Genomic DNA, 23,932 nt, shown 5'->3' with positions numbered 1-23,932 from the left:
ACCGTTCTGTCTGAGGTCACGCATGAATCCCGTTTGCCAAGTCCAGCTCTCTCGGGCCTCCTGAGGGTCTTCCTCCCATTATGTGGCCTCTCCGTGGCCTTTGCTGCCCCTGACCCTCTTCTTCCTGAAGTCCTCCCCTTCCTTGGCTCCTCTGCTCTTTCTCCTCTTGTCAGGAGCTAATTCCTGGGCTTCTTCCTGTGGCCGCTCCTCAAATAGTCCTGCTTTGCCAGGCCCCCGCGTTTCTGTTGCCCTGATGTGTGCTGCCCGGGCCTGCCATTCATTCTCCGGGCTTCACCTCATACCTCCCACCACTGCACAGCCAGGTCCAGTCCCCTGCCCCGAAATGAGCTTCCCTGTCTCCCCAAACACGACTGCTCTTCCTTGTTCCCAGTAAATGGAGCTGCCGTTTACCTGGGGGACCTCGCTGGAAACCCGTGATTAATCCCACACGCCTTCCTGGCCTTCGCTTCCTGTCAGTCATCATGACCTGTGGATGTTGCTACAGAAACCTATCTTTCTGGAGGTTTCTCTCAGCCCCCTGGAAGCCATTTAAATTCTTTGCAGGCCTCCATCATTTCTCACCTAGGTTACCAGAAAAATTATCCATCCCTTCACTCCTCCTGCATCCCGTTCTGCTGTTGGTGATTTGTTTTTTTAATTCTCACCCAAGGATATTTTTTCCATTGATTTCTAGAGAGAGTGGGAGGGAGGAGTAGGGGGGAAAGAGAGGGAAATATCGGCGTGAGAGAGATACATCGATTAGTTGACTCCCACACTTGACCCCACGGGGGCTGTGGAACTTGCAACCGAGGTACGACTGGGACTCGAACCCGGGATCCTTTGGTCCGCAGGCTGACTCTCTAACCACTGAGCACCGGCCAGGGCCGTAGGTGATCTTCTAGAGGCACAAATCTAACCATGTCTTTCTCCTGCTTGAGGCACTTCTCCGGCACCCTATTTTAGGGCATTCACGGTGTCTTGTGTCTGGATCCCTCCTGTCTGTCTAAACTCATACCCTACCCCTCCCACCCCCCCACCCCCAGAAATGCACCCAGGTACAGCTCCATCTCAGACAGCAGTTCCCTGGGAGCAGTGTGCTCCCGCGGCCTCTCTGCTCTTCCCCACCTTTACCTGGAATGCCTGTCCCTCCACTTGTTAGACGAACTGTCCTCTGTGTTCCTCTGAACAAGTGGAGACTGGTCGGTGGTCTGGAGCCCTTTCTGACCAGGTATCTGCAGGCGTCTGCCCCTACCCCTGCAGGCGTGACTCAGAGCGCAGCCCTCCCTGGTGTGGCCTGGAGCTGGTGGCTTCCGTCTGCTGGCCCCACCGGTCAGCATATTCCCGGAGAGTAGAAAAGCTCCACCTGGACTCCACGTCGCCAGGGCCTAGCATGATGCTTGTCGCATGTCACGTACTCAGCATCTTCTTACTGCGATGAAACACGTATGTACGGGTTTAGGTTTTCACCATAGTGACGACACAGAGGTCATAAGGCTGGACTTGGTTTGCATTAAATTCATGAGAGATCTGACCACATGTTTTGTTTTCTGACAAACAATGTAAATCATCATCCATTCTTCCTTGACTGCATTAATAATAAAAATCAAAATAAAAAAAATAAATGTTTCCTTTAAAAAAAAATCAATGCCCAGCTGACTTTCTTAAGGGGACGGGAGTGTTGCCTCCTAGACATGAATGGCTCCCTAGGCAGTCCCTGAAGTGCCTGCAAGTTTATCTCTGCATCTCCTGCGGAGCCTCCTCCTCTCCTGGTCAGATCCGCCCCAGGCAGCTTCGTGTACCTGAGCATGCCTGGGCCTGAGGGTTTTCCACCACCCCTGCCACCGCACGAGTTTAAGGGGACTGGCCCCTGGGAGTCCCCGGAGAAGGGCCGGCTTGTGCCTCTAAGCCACAGCAGGGAAAATCCCGGGTGCCCCCCAGATGGGACGTGGTGAGGCTTCTCTGGGCTTGGCCCATGGCATTATTTACCCTGCGCATCCCTGTGGGTGTCTGCGGGAGGGAGATATTCAGAGAGTATCTGGAGAAATCAGTCTACCTTGAAGACAAGGCATGGGAAAGAGGAGGAGGCTGAAGCAGGCGTGAGCCTTAAGTTACCTGACCCTGCCTTCGAGCCCCTACCCTCCTCTAAGCAGAAGAGTGTGTGCCTCCCTCTAAATAGCTGCAAAATCTCTTCCTCATTTTACTTACAGGAAAAGGCATCACTGTGATATCTCTCCATCTCCCCTCTCAGGAAATTGATTCTCACATTTGACTTGGGTGCTTTCATGCTACAATATCCATCCTCCAGGGAGAAAAAGAGCTGATGGGCATGATCTGTACTAAAAGTCTGTATTTTTTATGGCCACCACTAAATGTGGACACAACATCTTTTCCAGACACAATAAGCTCAGGCTCTTTATCTTGTCTGCATATGTTGCATTTCCCAATTCTTTACATCTGTGATGACCTCTGGAGTCTTAGACACCGCAGGGTGATAGAGGACGCAGCAGATAAGGTGTTGCTGGAGGGGGTCCGCGTCTCTCTAAAGGGAGAGAGAAACTAAACACTTGTGAAACACATTTACATTCATAGAACCACCAAACAGATGCACAGCTCCCTTGAGCTGTATAAAGGAAGTATTAGGAGGAATGCTAGGGATGACTGTGCCCAAAGTTGGTTAACTATTGTGAGAAGCAGCAGCATGAACTGTTTGGAAGCAAGAAGGACCTAGGTTAGTCAGGAAAAGCTCAGAAATAAACCCATGCACATATGGTAAATTAAATTATGACCATAGAACCAAGAAAAAACAATGGGGAAAGGACAGTCTCTGGAATAAATGGTGTTGGGAAAACTGGACAGCCACATGCAAAAGACGAAACTGGACCAGTATCTTACATCATACACTAAGTTAGCTCAAAGGGATCAAACACCTGAACATAAGATGTGAAACCATAAAACTCCTAGAAGATAACCTAGGTGATAAGCTTCTTGACATAGCTCTTGGCAATGATTTTTTTGAATCTGACACCAAAAGCAAAAGCCAAAATAAATAAGTGGCACCACATCAAACTAAAAAGCTTCTGCACAGCAAACCGTCAACACAACGAAAGGCAACTTACTGAATAGGAGAAAATGACTGCAAATCATATAGCTGATAAGGGGTTAATATCCAAAGTACATAAAGAACTCATACAACCCTATAGCAAACAACAACAACAAACAATCTTATTTAAAAAAAAACGGGCAAAGACCTAAATAGGCATTTTCCAAAGAAGGCATCCACGTGGCCAACAGTTACATGAAAAGATGCTCAAGATCACTAGTCATCAGGGAAATTTAGTCAAAACCACAGTAAGATATTGTCTCACACCTGTCAGAATGGCCATTGTTAAAAATAAAAAAAATACCTGAGGGGGAGGGGTGTGGTTAGGGTCTGGGCGGAGGTGGGTAAAGGGGGGAAGGATGGGAGTCATCTGTAATACTGTCAACAATTTTTTAAAAAGAAAAGTAATTGACATACATCACTGTAAGTTTAAGATATACAGCTTGATGGTTTGATTTACATGTATTAGTACCACAATAGGTTCAGCTAACATACATCTTCTCATACAAATACAATAAAAAGAAGAAAAAAGGAAAAAAAATAAGTATTGGTGAGGATGTGCTAAAAAGGGAACCCTTGTGTACTGTTGGTGGGAATGTAAATTGGTGCAGCCACTAGGGAAAACAGTTTGGAGGTTCCTTAAAAAACTAAAAATAAAACTACCATACAATCCAACAATTTAACTTCTGGGTATTTATCTGAAGAAAACTAAAAGATATATGCACCCCATGTTCATTGCAGCATTATTTACAATAGCCACTTATGGAAACAACTAGAAAATGTGGTGTATATATACTTGGAATATTATTCAGCCATAAAAAGAATAAAAAATTGCCATTTGCAACAACATGGATGGACCTTGAGGGGTTTATGCTAAATGAAATAAGTCAGGCTGAGAAAGACAGATACCATATAATCCTATTTATATGTGGAATCTAAAAACAAAACGAAAAACAAAAACCAAAGAAACCAAACTCATAGATACAGAGATCAGATTGGGGGTTGCCAAATGTGGGCGGGGGGCAGGATGGGTGAAGGGGTCAAAAGGTAGAAACTTCCAGTTATAAAATTAGTAAGTCATAGGGATGTAATGTACAGCATGAAACGCTCATTAATAATGCTGTGTTGCATATGTGACAGATGTTGAATAGACTTCTGGTGGTGATTATTTCACAATGTGTATAAATATAAAATCATTATTATACACCTAAAACTAATACAGGGTGGGCAAAGGTAGGGTTACAGTTGTGAATATGTGAAACAGAGTTCATTCTTTTATTATTTATTAATTATTGTATTATTTTCCATGTGAACAACTATAAACCTACTTTTGCCCCACCCTGTATAATGTAATGGTATATGTCAATTATCTTCTATAATAATAAAATCATAATATGCTAATTAGACCAACAGCCAAACAACCTTCTGGACGTCCTTCTGGACGACCTGGACAAAGCTGGGGCTGCAAGGGCCGAGCCCCTTGCACAAATGTCGTGCACCGGGCCTCTAGTACCTTAATAAAATTTTTTTTAAAACTGGACATTGTCTTTATTGCTCATCAACTGTGGTCACTGACATATCAGCAGTTGTTAGCACAACACCTGGCTTATTTTTGGCCCTCACTAAGTGTTCGTTGACTAGATAATTGACTGGCTATAGTACCTTAAGGGAATAAGTATGATTTGGTTTGTAAACGTATAAATAATTCTTATATCCTGTGTTCTCAGTTATAGAATGTTTTGGTTTTGGAGCAGAAGAAACTTTAAGTAGCAAAACATTATAGATGTGCTACCCTGCCCTTGTCCCTGCTGCAGTTCATTTCAGTTGCCTTCCTTCTTCTAACTCTTCCTGTAGCTGACCCAGGTTTGTACACACCAAGGGAAGCAGCAGAAGCTAATTTTGAAATGATTTTTCCAGCCTACCCACTTGGTTCACTCTGTCTCCATTTATCAGCCCTGCTGCCACATTGTTTTCATTTTACCTTATTAAAGGGATTTTGTTAATAAGCAGTCGCCTTTGACAAAGATTATGCCTTCCATTCAGCTGTGCTCAAACACCCTCCATCCCTGAATTAGATTTTGGCACACTGATTTCCTCGTAGTCCCACTGGAAGACTGTCCTGTGTTTCCTTTTTGCACATATGTTTGGGTCTCCAGTCTCCTTACAAATGAGTAAACACACACACAGTAGTCCCCCCTCTTATCCATTCATGGGGATACCTTCCAAGACCCCCAAGTGGATGCCTGAAATTGAAATCACAAAGTGTACAGAATCCTACATATTATGTTTTTCCCTATACATACATACCTACGATCATCTAATTTACAAATTGGGCATAGTAAGAGATCGACAACAATGGCCAGTAATAAAATCGAACAATTATAATAACAAAATAAGGTGACTTGAACACAAGCACTGCGACACCGCCACAGTCAATCTGACAACTGAGACAGTTACTAAATGGCTAAAGGATGGTCAGTACATACAGCATGGACACACTGGACAGAGGGACGATTCACATCCCAGGCAGGACAGAGCAAGACAGTGTGAGATTTCACCACACTACTTAGAATGGTGCCTAATTTAAAACTTATGAATTATTTCTGGAATGTTCTATTTAATATTTTTGGACTTGGGGTACCAAACCATAGGAAGTGAAACCATGGATGGGGCGTGGGGGGCTACTGTGTTTTTAAAATCTATAAATGCAATGCTGTATTCTGGTTTGTATCTTTGAACAGAAAAAGGACATTGGTGAAATCTGAATAAAGTATACTTTACATAATAGTTTATTTTTTAGTTTTGATCAATGTACTTGGTTGAGTAAAATGTTAATATTAGGGGAAGCTGGGTAAAGGGATAAATGATTTAATCTCTAGGATTTGTCAAGTAATGCATACTTAATAGAAAGATTGAATCATGAATTTCCCAGTGAGCTGGGTGATTATTAGGGCAGTGGTTGTAAACTTTGGCTGCCCTAATTATCAGGGGATATTTTGTTTTGTTTAACACCGATTTCTGAGTTCTACCCAGGCTTATGCCCTATGGTTTCCTAAAGACTCCCCAAGTGATTCTAAGAGATGGCCAGATTTGGGACCCACCACATTAGACCATTCCAGAAAGAAATACCCAACGCATAACTCTTTTCAGTAACCACACATATTGTAATTACCAGTGTACGTACCTCTTCCTCACTTGACTTTATGCTTCTTGAACTCAAATACTATGACTGTCTTATTTAGAATTATCTTCCTAGTGCCTGGCACAGTGCTTGGCACATAGTGGACAGTTATAAAGATTAAATAAATTGGTGGTTTCTTTCATTGAGGACACAAAAAAAATTGCAGAGTACCATTAAAAGAGAGAGAAAATGTGAGAACCATGAGTTTTATTTGTGTGTGTGTGGTGGTGGTGGTGGTGGTGGTGGTGGTTTCTAATCACCTATACCTTGGTACCTGTATCCTTATCCATATTCTCCTGGGATGTTTGTGTGTTTTTGAAGTTCACTCACTGTCATTTATCCAGATGCTATGAACCGACAGCAGCCAAAGATATTGGACGTTGTTAGGGAGTCCCAGTTTGAACGGTTTTGTTCCATTGTTCCCATTTGTGCCTATGTTTTAATACTATTACTATACACATAAGAGGATAGTTCATTGATGTGATATTGAGCAGTACTATCCCTACTGATGAAACCCATAGGAGTCTGTAGACAAAAGACACACAAGTTACCACTCCACTGATTTCCTCAACTCAACTCTATTAATTTAGACATAGAATAATGGAGCTGCAAAGATACCTAGAGAATGGAGTTCAGTCTACTTCATTCCACAGTGAAGAAGCTGAAGAAGGTTTTGCGACTTGCCTGAGATGACACAGCTTGTCAGGGACCTGGCTGGTACAAGAACCTGGTGCTGCGGCCCTCAGGCCTGGACCATTACATGGTACTGCGAGCACCTTGGGTTACAGAAGAAATCCAAGATCAAACGTTTACTTCCATCTTGCTCTCGTGTTAGGAAGAAAAAGATCTGAAAAATGGGATTATTACCAACTTCTTGGAGGGTGTGAGGAGGAGTACAGGTGGACAGGGGAGCAAGCAGACGAAAGGGATCTTGAATGAGACTTTAAAACTTATCAGAACAAGGGTGTTTTGTGGCAGCACCACAGGTCATGTGTGTTTCTGTCCTTATTTTCAGAATTTTCCCCAGAGAATACCTCCTTCAACAGATCCACCTGTATTCCCTCGCCGATCTGCAGCAGGTAGGTACTCAGAGGGGCCATTTCATTTCTCTTTTCTCCCTGGGAGAGTGCCTTTATTTATTGTGGTCTTGGCACTGAAATCTGCCATCTTTGGGGTAGTTCTCTTTGTAAGCTCTGATAATCAATTAATTTCTATTCATAATGGAAAAAATAAACTTAGTATAAAAAGATATTCCAGGACAGTAACAAATGTTGGCAAAGGCGTAGAGAAATTGGAGCTCTCATACACTGCTGGTGGGAATGCAAAGTGGTGCAGCCACTGTGGAAAACAGTCTGGAAGCCCTCAAAGAATTAAACAGCTACCATATGACCCAGCAGTTCCATTCCTAGATATGTACCAATAGAATTGAAAACATATGTTCACTTTAACACTTACTTGTACATGCATAGTCATAATAACCAAAGAGTGGAAACAACCCAAACATTCATCAACTGATGAATAAACACAATTTTTATATCCATACAATGGAATATTATTTGGCCATAAAAAGGAGCACAGTACTGATACATGCTACAATGTGAATGCACCTGAAAACATCGTGCTGAAAGAAGCCAAACAGAAGAGAATACATATTTTATGATCTATTTAAATGAAATGCCCCAAACAGGCAAATCCCTGGAGATGGAAAGTAGATGAGTGGTTGCCAGGGCCTGGGAGAAAAGAGAATGAGGGGGACTGCTAATATCTGGGATTTCCTTTGGGAATGTTGAAAATATTCTGGAATTACATAGTGGTGGTTGGTTGCACAACTTTGTGAATATGCTAGAGACCAGTGAACTGAATACTTTAAAAGAGTAAGTCTTATGGTATGTGAATTATATCTCAGTAAAAAAATTGTACGAGGAGAAAAGATGTAAAAGCAGTGACTATTAAACTCTTTGTGCTCAAGCCACACAGTTGGTTGACTATAATTTTAATAAAACATAAAGCATATAGGAGCCAAAATAATCTTTTTATACTTTTGTTAGTGTATGTTCTTTTAATGATTGACAGGTGAGCAACCAGGAAGAAAAATATCATTTGTCCAACCCAAAGTTCCGAATATGTTAAGCATAGTTTTAATCCTTTAAATCAGCAGCTCCCTCCCTAAGAAGACACTAAATGAAGGCATATCGATTAATTCTTTCAAGAGTTAATTTTAAAAAGTTATTACGACAACTTCCAGAACATCTCCAACTGCTGTGATTTTGCTCTTTTGTTGGTTGTTTTCCTCTCTGGTGGTTTCGTCCAGAAGAAATGAGGTCAACTGGAAAACTACAGATCCTTAAGTCATTTTTCAAGGCAAAAAAATCTTAATTGTAGTTTAAACTTAAGACTTTCGTGTTCTCTTTGTCCCTTAAAGGTAGGAAATTTGTTTTAAATGAAAGAAATACTTTTAGAGCATTTAGTGGGAGAGGTCTGAGAGAACATTAGAGTTTTAATTTCATTTGGGTATTGAGTTTAAGCCTATTTGCACCTATCAGCTCCCTCCACTCCTTCACATCTGCCTGTCCATCGCTGCATGATCAAGCTGCAGCGAGCAGTCTGCTGGCTGGGGTGGAAAGGGATAGATTTTTATTTATTGTTATTATTTTTAATCCTCACCCAATATGTTTTTATTGATTTTAGAGAGAGAAGATGGGAGAGAGAGAAACATTGATGTGAGAAACATCGATCTGTTGCCTCCTGAACACATCCCCACTGGGGATCAACCCTGTACGGGATGATGCTCCAGCCAACTGAGCCACCTGGCCAGGGCAGCGATATATTTTTAGTTATGACTGCCCAGTCGTGTTCAAGGAGAAGCATGATGAAAATACCCATTATGCATTTATCTATTTTCTAGGACTTTACCTGATCATAGTATCTGAGAACCAAACTATCACTTGAGAAGTGTTTAAAGGCACCAACCTGGTCTTGTAGAGGTGGCTGAAAATAAAACGGGTGGGCTCCAAAGTGAGTCCTCTTTGAGGAAGCCTTTCATAAATGAGTTTTGATACCAGATGAAGAGAAAGAATCAGAGTAATTCCATGTTCCTTTTGGAGCGTCAAAAGTAGTACATCTATGTGACATAATAAAGCCTGCTTTCTAAAGCTTCCCTGTACCCTGCTGCCTCCCCCATCTCCTTTTCTTTTCCTTGTAATACTCAAACCATACATGCCCAGCAGCTTACATAAGTCTTGGCGGGCAGACCATTAACCCCATAAGCAGCTTAATCAGTTCTCAGCCTCAGTAGTAAAGCAATAGAGGCGAAGCAGCAGCTCATCAGACTCCCTGGGGGCGGGGCGGCTCGCGCTCCCTGCGTCCATTTACTCCAACCTGGCTCTTGGTGCCTGGCTTTAAAACCCCCAAACTTATCATATTTAGAGGAGGTTTAATTCAATTGCTTTTCCTGCCTGGGGTGGGTTAAATTGGATTTAGCTTTTGATCTGTCTGCATCTAGGCTATCAATACTGAAGGGCACCTCCACCTCATCTAACCTTGGCTTCTGAGTAAATCTCATCCACATTTTCTGGCTCTGAACTGTTCTTGCAGATAAGCAGGGAAGGGAAGGGAACACACAGAGGAAAAAAATACTGTTGCTTTGTGACAGAGCATATTAGTGGTGGCAGGTGGCCCAGCTTACCTGCCCCAGCTGACCAGCCCCATTTGTCCTGTACCGTTTGGCCTCTGGCTTATTGTCATCCTGTTTCATGTCAGCTGAGGACTTTCACAGTCAGTCATTTCTCCCCTCACCCCTGAAACAAAGTTCTCTCTAAACACAGATCTTTCTCTCATAGAAAACAGCGATAGAGACATGCATTTCAGTTTATAAATTTTGCAGGGGAGAGGAAGATAAACTAAAGCAAGTAGCTAAAGAGTTACAGATCTCAGTAATAATACAAATATCCTTCCTAAAGGCAGGTTTCTTTCTCCAAATTTCTCTTAAGAATTTGATTATTTTTTAGTAGTTTATAGTTTAAAAACACAAAACATAGACATCTTTCTCTCCAGAAAGAAAAAATAAGAGAATTTAATAAACATTGTAAAGGAGGATTTATAATTTAAGTATATACAATCAACATAATGCAGTACGCAAAACACTAATAATACAAAAATTACGGTGCTGAAAGAACTCTGGCACAAAAATATTTACTATCTTCTTATCTCTCTCTGTGTGTCTGTTTTCATTTTCATAAATAACAATCCCTAAAGTTATAGCCAATAGACTCAGTTCAACAATTTGGCTGAAGAATTCAAGCTACTAATGCAGCTTGAATTCAAGGCCATTTCCCCCTTCTCATTATCTGACCGTCCTGGCCTCTCTGCCTGCATTCTCCCCTATGATCGTACACTTGGGTGTTGGAAAATACACAGCACAGACGGACCCTGCTGGACAGACGAACTCCCTCAAGTGGTGCTGGAACTGGTTTCACCTGCCTACGGGCCAGTGGGTGCCAGTTACTGGCCACATTTGTAGCTTATGCTGCTACCGAGTCCCTAATGGTCTATTTCCCCAGGGATTAAGTTACTCACTGGGTTTTATTAGCACATCGTGGAAGCAGCAGCTGAACAAGAAGTCACTACCTGACTGTAATTGGCGGCAGCGCCGTAACATGTAACATGAAAGACAGGAGCCAAGGCCCTTCCTGGCCTGGTAGCAGGGCCACGGGAGGGAGGAGATGGGGCAGAGGCCTGAGTTACTCCATTCTTAAGTTTGGAATTTCAGATGAGTTTCTGATCAGCAAAGTAAAAATTTCTAGAAAATCCTATTAAATCCTTTGACTGTAAATCTAACACAAAATAAAATCATATGAACAGAAACTTCCTTTCAGGAGGTGAGACTGCACAGTGGTGTTTTGGAACCCACAGGTGGTTCTTATAAAGGATTTGGCAGGCAATGACTAAACATATGTGAACCAATGGACACGTATTGGTGCTTTAAAATTTATAAATCTCAAAATTTCTTTTTTTTAAGTTGTATGTTTCAATTACAGTTTACTTTCAATATTATGTTGTACTGGGTTCAGTGTACATCATGGGGATTACTTTACAGTGTGTCATCCCCACCCCCACCCCCGATATTTCCAGCACTGTTGGTGCATGTTCTGAAACGGAGGCACTACTTTTTAAGGACTCTCTCCTGGTTTGATACTTTGAGAATGGGAAGCAGAATAGAATTTGTGTTTGGTTATTTTCAGTCTATCCATCACTATCACAACCCATGGAAAAGCTTTAAGATGGGGATACAATAAAAAGAGACGCTCCTGTGAGAGACAGCAGGGAGACGCCCTAACTCTGCGTGCATAGCTCTCCCCTTTCCCTGGGAACCACGGGCAAACCATCCCCTTCCCGCGTCCCCTCAGCTATTTTAACACTGAGAAGGTTCCACATTTTACCAGTAGAATACATTAGCCTATGTAAGTTAATGTTCAAGAGAGTGTAGTTGCTCGTAAGGAGCAAATCAGACCCCTGGTTTAATGTGTCACTCCTCTGACTGAGTAAGTGATAGGAGATTTCTTCTCAAGTTCCCGCTACCTGCTGAAAGGAAAGGTCAGGTTTAACTTCTAAATTTTGGCTACTCGCGCTCTGGTGACAAAAACCCAAAATGTATATTAATGACGAACTCTTCTGGTGTTACTCACCTTTGGGGCATGTGTAAGCTAAGCACTAAATGATTCTGTTTGTCCATGATTCATGAGAAAGGATACTGGAGGGTCCCATGGGTGAGGCGGCTGGGTAGAGGGGGCCCCTCCCCACCCACTCCCTGCACCACCTCACTCACCGCCCAATACATACATTCCTCTTGTGGGACCGTCTGAAGAACTGACTTGCCCATGGTTCACCTTCCCTACATTTCCAAACCAGACTCTACCTGCAGGTTAAGGCAATTTAGGTTCTAGTTAATATGAAATATATTACCTAAGAAAAGAAATTATTTTGGCACCAATTCATTTGTCTTATTCATCAGTTGAAAACATAGCATGATATTTGAGGGGTGAGAGACTGGAACAGAGAAGTTTTAATGATGAAAAAGATGGAAAAGTCTGGAGTTTGGAGTACTCACTAAAGAGACGTGAAATGGAAATGATGCCAGAGAGGGGGACCCATAACTCTCAGGAGCCAGGGAGAGAGGAGGAAATCGAGTGCAGACTGCCTTTCTGCAGCGGCCCAAGGGTCTGCCGGTTTGTTTTATGCTGACACAGTAACACTTACTTCAAGCAGCTGGGCATATACTTCCAATGAATGGATGGATGGATGGATACACACACATACGTACACTAACCTAAACTCGCTAGCTCTCTTCCCAACAGAAAACCAAACTAATCATTTTCATGTTAGCCCCGAAACAAAACAGTATTAGAAATGCTGATCTCTAAAACCAAATGACAGTCTCTGCTTTTTATATGTCAGAATAATGGTGAGTTGTTCAACTTGCTGAACATTAAACATTCCTGAACAGCTAGCTACCTTTTCAGTGAACTTTTCTGCTAGTCTTCCGGACCCATGCGTAGGAATTGTCATCTGCGTGACCTAAACATATGTCAGCACTGGCCTCGGAGGAGTCATGCAGACGGTGGTCGCAGCTTGCAGATTTTCTCGTGTTGTCTAGCTAGTGAGTGTGATCACCAAAAGGCCATGTTGAAGGCATTTCAAGGCCACTTGTTAAAAACACACTTTACTGAATTCTTCTCCCAGGAAGTTATGCAAGTAATTTCGCCTGGCCCTGCCCCGCCAAGCAAACACAGACTCAGAGAATGTTATTGTCTGTGGGCGCTATTCAGAGCCAGCAGACAAAGGCCGAGCCTAAGTGGGCACCCAGCGCAGCTGCCCTTTCACCGGAGAAGTAACAGGTGATGACCTTTATTCACACGGGGCTGCCGTCTTTCAATTCACAGCCGAGAGGAACACGGCGCCTCAGTACCACAGCCAAGTCAGCAGTCCCCCAGCCTCAGGAGCCGAGGAGCTCGTATTCACAGCCTCTCAGCACCCCCGATCCCCACGCCATTGTCCGCCCAGGCGTTAGCGGGCAGGATAACTAATTAGGAGCATTCGGATTTAACAAGCAGAAAAACAAAGTGTGACAGCTCGCCTGTGTTGCTCTGTGGCCAGCGCCGGTGCCCGCCACTGCCCGCTGCCTTCAAACCCCCCTGAGCATAACGTGGGGTGAGGCAGGAATGAGGCCTCAGGAAAACATCACTAAACATCGCTCCTTTAGCCAGGGTTGCTCCAACCAATTAATGAGTTAGTTTTCCATATGTTATCTGTGGGAAAGTCATGCCTTTTAAATAAGTGGATCTCTAACGTGTGTTTCCCTTGACGATCTTTCCGGAGGGAAGGAGGGGATCGAATGCTATTCCGTGAAGGATGGGCAGGTTGGCAGCAGAGCAAACAGTCAGTTTCTCGGGGGGGCGGTGGGTGCTGAGCAGTTCCTGCCTCGGGTTCAGTCTCCCCGGCGTTTCAGTTCTTGGGTGGAGGGAGGAGTGACAGTACTGCCACGCCGGGGCGGGCGCCGGGTCTCTGCTCCTCCAAGGCCTCCGTCTTTGGAGTCCTGCTGATCTTACTGCTGGCTTTTGGTGTTTGGGTGATGGAACCAGCTCTCTGAGCGACTTGAAGTAGTTGATCAACAAGGTGGTGATACAGATTGCTCTTTATACCAGCTGATTAGTCTTTGCCTAGATAAAACTTTGTCTGTCTGCACACCCAGGCTCCACACCCAACTGTGTCCACACACCTGGTCCGCAGAGCAGTGACTGAGCACAGGGAAGGCGGGCAGGCGCAGTAGCAGGCAGTGTGGCTGTGCTGGGAACCAGGTGGGAAAGATGACTGTGTGTGAATGTTGGATAGACAGCCCTGTCCTCCAGGTTGAGATGAGGATTCCAGAAGCCAACCCTCAGCCCGTCAAGTGTAAACAACATTGTAATAGATGAGGATACACCGCAGAATTGAGTACTGTTTAGTCATTGCTGAAATTGCTTTCCCGGGCATCCAGTTTCCTGGCATCCAACCATCTGGATCAGACTGGCGGTGGAATTGGACCCTCACACATGTGAGTCACTAGGAATAGGCAGGAAAGGATTTGGATCAAAATCACTCATCACACGGTCAGAGAAACAGAAATGTCTGCCACACCACTGGTTGGTTAGTATTAGTTAGCTGTTGCCGTATAAGAAATTACCCCAAAACTTAGTAACTTAAAAGTCAGCCTTCATTGTCTCCCTGTTTCTTTGGGTGAGGACTTTTGGTCAGTTTAGTTGGGCAGTTTGGGTGTGGAGTCTGTTAGGAGGTTGCAGTCCAGATGTTGGTCAGGATTGCAGTCACCCAAAGACACCTTTGCCTCCCAAGGTGGGCTAATCGCACAGCTGGCGAGTTGGTGCTGGTGGTTGGTGGGAAGCCTCCCACTGGCCAGCGACCCGGAGCGTGGAAGCAGGTGAAGCTGTCCTTCCTCAAGACCTTGCTCCGGAAGCCAGCTCCCATCACTCTGCCACATTCTGTCCACTTGAAGGAAGTCACATTGTTGGGCCCACAGTTATGGAAAAGAGAATTAGACTTCACCTTCCAAAAGCAGGCTTGTCAAAGAACACGCGAATGTGTTCTCAAACCACCGCATCCTGTAATGATCGCATTTGGTATTTGTATTTTGCTTTATCTTTTAAAAAGCATTTTTCCAAACAACTTTGAGAGAGAGGCAGGTCTGCCTTTTTCACACCCCCCTTGACAGGCAGGAAAACTGAGATGTGGAAAGCTAGTGGCTGGCCAGAGCTACCCAGCTCCTACCAAGTGACCGGACTGAGACGGAAGCCGAGGTTTTCTGGCTCCTTGTCCAGCGTCCGGCTGCTGTGCGACATGAGCGAGCGTCTGAGTATTAAAAACAGGCAGCCTCTTGGGTAATCTCATACTGGCCAGGCCTGAGACACAGAGATACAAAGGGGGAAATACTTTCAAAAAGCTCAAGAAAAGAGAAATACGAAATCAGCAACGACTCTTTACAGTTACTTTCTATAAACAGCCTGAGAGGCCTCCCTCTCATGTATGATACACTCACAGCGAGTAGCCTTGGCCCCAGAAAGGGGTCTGGGTCCTCCCCGCTCCTGCTAATTCTGTTTCCCTGGTCAAACTTCCCTTATGCCACCAACAGCCAACAGGAGAGGGCCCTCTGGCTCTTCTTTCTGTTCGGTTCAGTTCAACAAATGCGTTGAGTGCCTTCTGTGTGCCGGGCACTGGGCTGGGAACAGAGGGCACGAAGGTGAGTCCCGGTTCCTTTCCTCATCGAGTTCACAGTCTAATGAAGGAGGCAGATAAGCACCTTTTAAGTCAGTGGGTTTGAACACAGGGCCCTTGGGAACCACATCTAACCAAGTGTGGCAGGTTCTGTTTGTGAAGGTGGGCACAAATCATCCCGCACGCCCTGCGTACACTGTGACTTTGACATCCTCCCGTCGAGAGGGGGCGGCGGGGTCTGCACTCCCTCTCCCCGGATTTGGATGGGTCTGTGACCATGGGGGTGATGCTGTGTGACCTCCAAGGCTGGGTCACAGAATGATACAGCTTCATCCTGGTGCTCTGTGTGGACGTTCACTCTTGTTAAGCAGCCATTATGTCAAGCAGCCCATGAGGAGTCCTGGCTGACAGCCATTATCAACACCAAGCACATGAGTGAAAATGCCTTCAATGGCTCCCACCCCTAGCTTGCAAGGAGGCTACAGAGGACAAGCCACCATGGAGCTCAGACAAGCCATCTCCACTGTGTCCTGCTTGAACTCGGGCCTGTAGAACCTAAGCATAATGAAACGATTGTCTTGAATTGCTGCTGACTTCAGGGTCAAGTATATGAGCCTTCCTAGTGGTATAAGTACTGGTCTTAGTGTTGCTATGAGATGAGGCTGCGGCTGCCTAGGTTTTAGAGGCTGCCTAGGTTTTGGGGTAATTTGTTTTCAGCCGTAGTAACCAGAGCAAACGCCTGGGAACTCAGCTGTCAGGGAAGGCTTCCTAGAAGCTGTGGTTCTAAAGGTGACGCGCGGCCCTGTGGATGTGGGCCAGGCAGAGGGGAGTGACGGGGGACTTTTGGGCCCTGGGAGCCCCGAACCCCTCGTGACCGATCACAGTGTTTCTGTGATGAAAACGAGCAGGAGAACATTTGCATTACTGACTTGGACGTTTCTGAAGAACGTTTGGACTGCATGCTTCAGGATTATTTTGATAAATTGTCTCAGCAAACATTCATGGAATGAGTATGATGGGGTCACTCTGCTTTCCTGAGAAATGAAAGTCTGTTCTAAAGACATTGTGAAAGTCTCCCCAGCCTAGAGCTGCAGAGGGTAGAGTTTATAACTGTTCCCACCCACCTGTGCTCCTGAAACATGATCGTTTGCTATCACCAAACCCCTGGCTGGGTGTTCTCTTCCTGTTCATTTTTTCATTTAGCAAACATTTACTAAGCACATACTGTGTGTCCAGAGCCATGGTCACCTTGAAGTTGAGAGAACTTATTTTCTCAGAAAAGGACTCATGGTTCTTACTGATTGTGGTCAGACTCCTGTACTCTGCCTGTGTGCTAAGAACTTCTGGTATGAGGCTGCCCAGGATTCTGCTCAACCTAGCGATACCAGTGGGACTTTGCCCCCCGGGGCCTCATGTCAACAGTCTACATTTGCTGCTGCTCTTCAGGGGGCCGGGGGATCGAGAGAAAGCTTTCTTGTTAGGTGTTGAGGGCGTAGGAGGTTCTAGCACTTCCACAAAGTCCATGCACTGGACGGTGCTCCAGAACTGGAACCGGAAGTGTGGTCGCCGCAAAGGACAGATTAGCACGTGTGTCTTAGCCAAGACTATTGGCTGTGACAGCAGCCTGCAGTTCCATCTACATTTGGAACTTGCTGCTTTTCAACATCACCACCCTCATTTTTCTGAGGAAAAAATAGACGGTTGACTGGGACAGCTCTTCCTATTATGACTTGTTTTTTGTTTTGTTTTGTTTTTATTTCTGGCTAAATCCTGTTAAACCATCAACACATTTGCTCCTGGAATGTTAAACAAGATTTGGAGTCATTGATGACAGCAGGGAAGATCTTTACAGCACAGCAAACAATGCAAAGGCCCAGGCAGCAGCCTCGGTCATTCAGAAAGCTGCCGAAGCATTAACAAGCCTGGGCTTCCTAGCTGTCGAACAGGTTTCTTGTCCCTCAAATTCACTTTCTTTCTGAGAGCAAGTCCTTCATTTATTCACCCAGATAAGAAGGAAGCGATAACTATCTCTTATGTGCCACTTTCTGTGTCAGGTGCTGGGGACAGGATAGAAAGGGGCAGCTGTAGTGTGGGCCAAGCACACTGGGCAGCGCCGTCCACGTTCAAAAGGAGGGAACAGGGTTTTAGAACAGGGTTCAGTAGACTTGGATTATGGCAGAGGCCAGGCAAGCGGCATCTGTGCCCAAGCAGGGCCAAGGTGAGACGTGCGGCCGTGATGACAAACCAGAGAGTGCCCCCCTCTGCGGGGACAGCTGCTACTCAGTCGCCCCCGTTGTCATGCCTTCCCGTTTTCCAAGAAAAGCCGGAAATCCGTATTTTTATGTGAAATTTCTCAATATTTAAACACACTGCAGGCCAAACAAAACACAGCCACTGGTTTTGACCTCTGCTTTATACTAGAGAATGCCTGCTTTTGTTCCGTCAAACTAATGAATGCTCAATTACGAGAAGGAATCTAGAGGTTAGGGTTAGATTGTGCTCCTCAAAAGCCTACAGACCCCAGCCCCAGCCCTCGAGGTCCTAATTGACAGACATGCACAGGCTGACAGCAGGGCTCAGAGAGTGGACACGCACAAGGAAACGGGTGAGCCATTCCAGGTCATTCTGCAAGGTCAGGGCAGCAACGCAAACATTCGGAGGTCAGGTGGCAGCAAGGAAGCCCTCCACTTTCCGGAGCTGTCGGTTAATAAATCATATTCAAACGGTATCCCCAGATTCCCTCTGCCCGGCACTGCTTTGTGAGGTGGAAAATTAAATAGAAATCAAAATTAAGATGGCTGTCAGGAGACCAGCAGGCCAGCGTGAGGCCGGCGTGGGATGGAGTTTCTGCCTGGAGCAAAGGTCTCCAAAGCGGTAATGATACCTGACCTTGGGCATCGCAGACGGGTGGATGGTGCAGTGGTTATGTGCTGGGGCCTTGGAGCCTGACTGCCCATGCTCAAATGCCAGCTCATGCCAGACTCACTAGGTAACCTTGGGCAAGTCACTTCTCTTAAGAGGCACTTCATCTCTGAAGTGGGGAATATAGTACCTTCCCCCAAAGGTTTTTGTGAGGTTTAGAGGCATTCATATCTATCAGGCACTTAGAACTGTGCTTGAGCGGCTTGAACCCGAGTCTTGGCCTCTCACCTTCCTCCCCAAACAACATGAACTTCAGCACCCACTCCAGCTTCTCCAGCCACCCTGGGCCCCGTGGGACTGGCCAGCAGCACGGCCTGTGTCTCTGCAGGCATCGGGCTCCCGGATCTCCGTGTCCCACTCCACCAGCGTGCAAGACAGCTGGGGGCCCAGGGCCTGGCAGTGGGGAGGGCAAGAGGGGAGGGGGCGCATAGGGGGCTCCAGAGTGAGAAGGTGACTATGCAATGTTTGAATGACCTGGCCTCCTACCTGGAGAGGAACCTGGAGGCTGATATCAAAGACTAGAGAGCAGAATCTGGGGACACCTGGAGAAGGGACCCCAGGTTAGAGACAGGACATTATTTCAAGGCCAGTGAGGACCTGAGAGCTCAGATCTTTGCAAGTTCTGTGGACAATGCCTGCTTCATTCTGCATATGACAATGTCCTGAATTGCTGCTGACTTCAGGGTCAAGTATATGAGCCTTCCTAGTGGTATAAGTGCTGGTCTTAGTGTTGTTATGAGATGGGGACCTTTTCACCAGTGGCTCCCTGTAGCCTGCCTTCTCCAGTGTCACCAAGACTCTGCCATCTGTGGACACCAGACTCCAGCTGACACCACAGAAACAATGTTTACTACACCAAGGTTTACCCCTCGGGTTCTGTAGGTGTTCCTGGTCCTGGATTTTGCCATAGCAGCAACTGTCACCGTATGGCCCAGCACCTGGGTAGGGAACGCTTTCCCTGCCTCCAGGGTGGTCCTAGACTAGCCTTCCCCTGGTGGCCGCATGGGGAATTGCACCTGGAGAACCCACCCCCCCACTCACCCCACCCCCAGGCAAGGAGCTCTCCCTGGGGTTATGGTGGAGCACTCAGATCTGGCCCTCCAGCCTCACCACCTTTCTTTGGTCTTGCTGAGAGGCCTGAGTTTGGACCAGAGGGTTGGTTTGGGCTTCCCCCAAACGGTAGGCACCTTCAGCACCTGTCTCTTTGAAGGATGCATGCCCTTTGGGTGGGCTGTGCACAGATACCTTTTCAATTTTACACAATCATAGACTATTTTCTGTGCTTAAAAAAATATTGAGTCCACCCTATTTCTGCAAGTAGAGAAGGGAGGAGCTTCCCAGACTGAAATGTTGGCAGAAACAAAGAAAATCCATGTTTCTTCCCACCTGCAAGCATAGTTTTACTAGCGTGTAAAGCACACACAGAATTTGCAGTGCATTCATTCCTCCCTTGCAGTAGCGGGGAGGCCCTGCTGTGAGTGTAATTGGCTTTCTAGCTTCCTTTAATGCTGAGGTGGAAGGCAGCTTGGACTGAAGGGCCTTTACTCTTGGAATTAACCAGCGTTGAATTGTGTTTAAATTCCACGCATCTCCCTGAATGCGTGTGTTCCATTAAGTCTCACTCAGGAGTGGAAGCTCGGCTTACCTCTGAAAATATCCCCGTCCCTAGCACTTCTCGGGCTTCATAAAAGCTGGGTTTCTTTTCTTTTCTAATAGATTTTAACTTAACCCTTATAGGGATTATTCTTAGCCCTGTTCACCAGTAAGTTAAAGATATATGGCATCTTTAAATGACAATTTTATACAGTACATCCAAATTTGGACCACTTTTTTTTTCAGGCTTTGGCTTTGTCCTATATCTGTTCCCAAAAAGAGAGTCACGGTCTATTTGGATAGAAACCACCTTCATCCCTTTACCTCGAGTCTGAAGTGTCCTCATTTGTGAGGTAAAAGGGTGAATTAGCGATTTTTACAGCCCCTTCCAGCTTCAGGACCGGGATTCCATGAGTTTATGATACTTGAGAAGCAGTGAAGTTGAGGAAGCCCCTCTACTTACATCTACTTTCTGGGGCTTCCCAGACAGTTTGCACAAGGCAGCCCGGCTGTGGGCACAGCCAGGAACCTGGAGCTGGAGCCAGATCTCAGCCCCTCCAGTCCCCAGGGACAAATGTCAAGATTTTCCTTTGCCAGAGATCAACTGATGATTTGCTTCCCCCCCCCCCCCATGAAATAACTGTTTCAAGCATTTTTACAGATATGATATGAAGGACAGCTTATATAAACAAGTTAAATATTTTGATTTTACATATTCCTTAAAGACAAATTATCTCAGTACCTTATTATCCAGTGGCAGTTAGAATAACACCCAGCACACACAAGTTGGCCAATAAAAATATAAGAAGATGATATGCCATGTAGGGGGTTTGCTACATCAATCAGGTTATCTAGGAGTTGGTGTTTGTGCTGGGCTAACAGCGAGAGCCCACTGCAGCTCAGGTGTGCATAAGGGACAATAAACGGATGGCGCATTATAAGAGAAGGTTTAGAGCTGAAGAATAAAAGGGGTCAGGGGGAGGTATTGTGAGTGGATTCCTGGCTAGAGCAGAGGTCAAGGGTACAGAGAGAAAGTAGGCTAGGCAATCGTAGGTAATAAAACTACCGATTTGAGTTTCATCTTTTTCTCCTTTCTCTGCCTACTGCCTGCTGGGGGGCAGGGACTGTTCGTCTGATAGGCAGGAGGAGCTAAAAGGGCCTGGGTTTTCAGTCTGCTTTCTTCAGCCCCTGAGCTGGGCACACTCACTGAAGGCAAGGAGCTTGCTCATTTCACTGTCATTTCATATCACTTAGTCAAGGAGAGAGAGCAGAGCATTTAGAAAACCCCACAATCTAGGGTGACAACAGCTTATCCTTTAGTAAGTCACATAATCTCTCCGGTGCTTAAAAATCTTTGTAAAGTGGAAAAGCTGTCCTAATGATTAGATTAATAATATCTGCTTTTTAAATATGCCTCCAAAATGTTACTTTTATTATTGAGTGCTTATCTTTAGGCCAGACCCTGTTTGCAGTGGACACAGATGACCTCATTTGATCCTCACTACAGCCTCTGTGATAGAGACTATTATTATCTACCTTTTACAAATGAAGTGAACTTGCCCAAAGCTGTCTATCTAGCCAGCAGTGGAGGAGCTAGGGTTTAAACCAGCGGTTCTCAACCTGTGGGTCGCGACCCCTTTGGCAGTCGAACGACCCTTTCACAGGGGTCGCCTAAGACCATCCTGCATATCAGGTATTTACATTACGATTCATAACAGTAGCAACATTACACTTATGAAGTAGCAACGAAAATAATTTTATGATTGGGTCACAATATGAGGAACTGTATTTAAAGGGCCAGAAGGTTGAGAACCACTGGCCCAGGCTGTCCTATTCTAGCCCCCTCCCTCCTTTGTTTCAATGTGGGATGCAATGTTTCTGACTTAAAACAAAGAATAACGGATACAGTCAGCTGCAGTTGAGGGGTCCCCTTCTCCAGAGGCACACTCTGAACCGCCACCTTCTACCATTTCCTTCCAGCACCAACGTTCTCCATGTCTAGAGGCAAACTGGTACCAAGACCCAGGAGGCAGCAGGGCCAGACCCTGCTATTGCTGAAGCCCCACCAAATCGTTCCCCTGGGTGGTGGAGCAGGGAATAAGGGGAAAGTGGGGAACAGAACCAGGTAAATGCACCCAGAGTGTCAGCACCCCACGGGCCAAAGAGCCTAATGACCAAGAAACTCGGTGCCGATGTGACCGGAGCCACCTGGCCCGAGTAGGCCACAGCTCCTGAAATTCCTACAGGTGCGTTTCACCACTGCCACGCGGTCAGAACAGTCCCATTCCGTCCAACCCAGTGAGTGCCCAGCAGTCGTCAACAGCAGCAAAATTCTAGAACAAAGAAACTAGACACCCTATAGATTATACCCATTTATAGTTCCAAAGAGAAAGCAGGCTGATTACATGGGATTTATAAAACCATGCATTAGCTTTTCGTTTTGTTTCCAGGAGTTTAGAAGGAGCACATTCTATATTCACAGCTCGGCTGACCTGGGTCAGTGCATGTTTACGTATTAGCTAGTCTGTCCCAAACAGACCTTTGCGGTAGGGCGTCTCTCTCGCCCTGCTCGTGTGTGTGAGCGTGTGCGTGTGTGTTCACAACTGCGACTATTCTTAATGCTCCTCCTTGCCCATTGGCTCCAATCACTGGGATACACACGTATCCAAGATGAAGCCTTGCTGCCCAGGACCCTGCCTGCCTGGAGTCCTGCTAGCATCCCTCCCACATAATGTGGTCAGAAAACCCGACTCCTGGAACGGCCTTCAGCCTACAGCTTCTCTCCAGCCCCTGGAAGCACAGAGCCAAAATCTCTGGAGCAGCTGACGTTTTAGGTGTGTATATAATTTACCAAACTCTTGGCCGCTCAGCTCTTAGCCAGTGGTCACAGAAGGAATTAGCAGTCCTCCCTGCTCCCCCAAACCCCGAAGGAGGAAGGGTGTTACTCGGCGTCGGCACAGCGGCCTGCTGGCACACGGTGTCAAACAGCGGCACATGCTGGCCACAGAAGGCTTTGGGCTGGTGGAAGGGGCCAAAATAGTTGTGGCATAAGTTGGCCAAGGTATTAAGCAGATCTGAGTTTAATTTAACATAGAGATAACAACTCTTTTTTTGTTTTCCAACTGGCTGCTGCTTTCTCTGTCTCCACGGGTCCAGAATTTTCAGCCAGGAGTCAGTTCAGAAGGACATTCAAGTCCTTTCAAAGCGAGAGGTAATGGTCTTTCCATGGGCTTTCACGTTTGGCCGGGCAGGATGGGGGGAGGATGCAAAGCACATGGGATCTGGGGAAAGCTGAAAATGGATCTTGAGGCTTGAATTCCTTCTATGAGTTTGCTTAAGCCACAGTGCCTGCGCCTAGAATAGAGAGGCAGGCAGTCTGTCTCCTCAGGATCAGGAAGGATTTGGAACTCGGCTACTGTGAGGTCTTGGCCCCTACTGTGTTTTCTGGTTTGTTTTGTTAGCAGGAGCAAGTTATTCTAGTTTCTTGCTGCTGGGGTTTTCTCCAGCACACTTATAAGCGATGCGTCTCCACCCTACTGATGGCAACGGGGTGGACGGAATGGGATAATGAAAGGGGTGGAGAGAGAAGTTGATTCAGCTGCTTCGGATGAGGGAGGCAAAGAAACCTTAGACCTCTGGGTAGCTTCTGAATTTATCGAGGGTGGGGAGGGCAGGGGACCACAAGGCCTGAAGTCCTCCCAACCTGGGTCTCTGTCAGATACTAGCATGGCCAGTGGTGCCAGTTGGGAAAACCCAGCTTATTGCTTGAATTACAACTTTATTACCCATGAAGTGGTTAGAAGTAGAGAAGAAGCCATGGTACTTAGGGAAGTAATCAACGAAGTGTGACCGACAGTGATTACGAGATATACCTA

The 23,932-nt window shown here is 45.9% G+C and overlaps 1 protein-coding gene across 7 annotated transcripts in view; it reads left to right on the top strand.

The window, feature by feature from the left end:
- The window catches only part of PLEKHM3 (pleckstrin homology domain containing M3), a 162,854-nt gene that overhangs the window by 85,793 nt on the left and 53,129 nt on the right, over positions 1-23,932 (top strand). For 4 of the 7 annotated variants that reach the window (XM_006759432.2, XM_015561121.1, XM_015561120.1 and 1 more), the window contains one exon: positions 7,297-7,360. In XM_006759432.2, coding sequence (XP_006759495.1) covers positions 7,297-7,360 — 64 coding nt within the window. Of the gene's footprint in view, positions 1-7,296; positions 7,361-9,186; positions 9,698-9,783; positions 10,247-23,213; positions 23,388-23,932 lie in introns of those variants that run through there. The other 3 variants (XM_015561122.1, XM_015561124.1, XM_015561125.1) reach the window with 3 other exon arrangements.

The sequence above is a fragment of the Myotis davidii genome, unplaced genomic scaffold (assembly GCF_000327345.1).
Source record: "Myotis davidii unplaced genomic scaffold, ASM32734v1 scaffold394, whole genome shotgun sequence".
Classification (NCBI taxonomy): domain Eukaryota; kingdom Metazoa; phylum Chordata; class Mammalia; order Chiroptera; family Vespertilionidae; genus Myotis; species Myotis davidii.
This window is presented reverse-complemented; position numbering and strand designations above follow the sequence as displayed.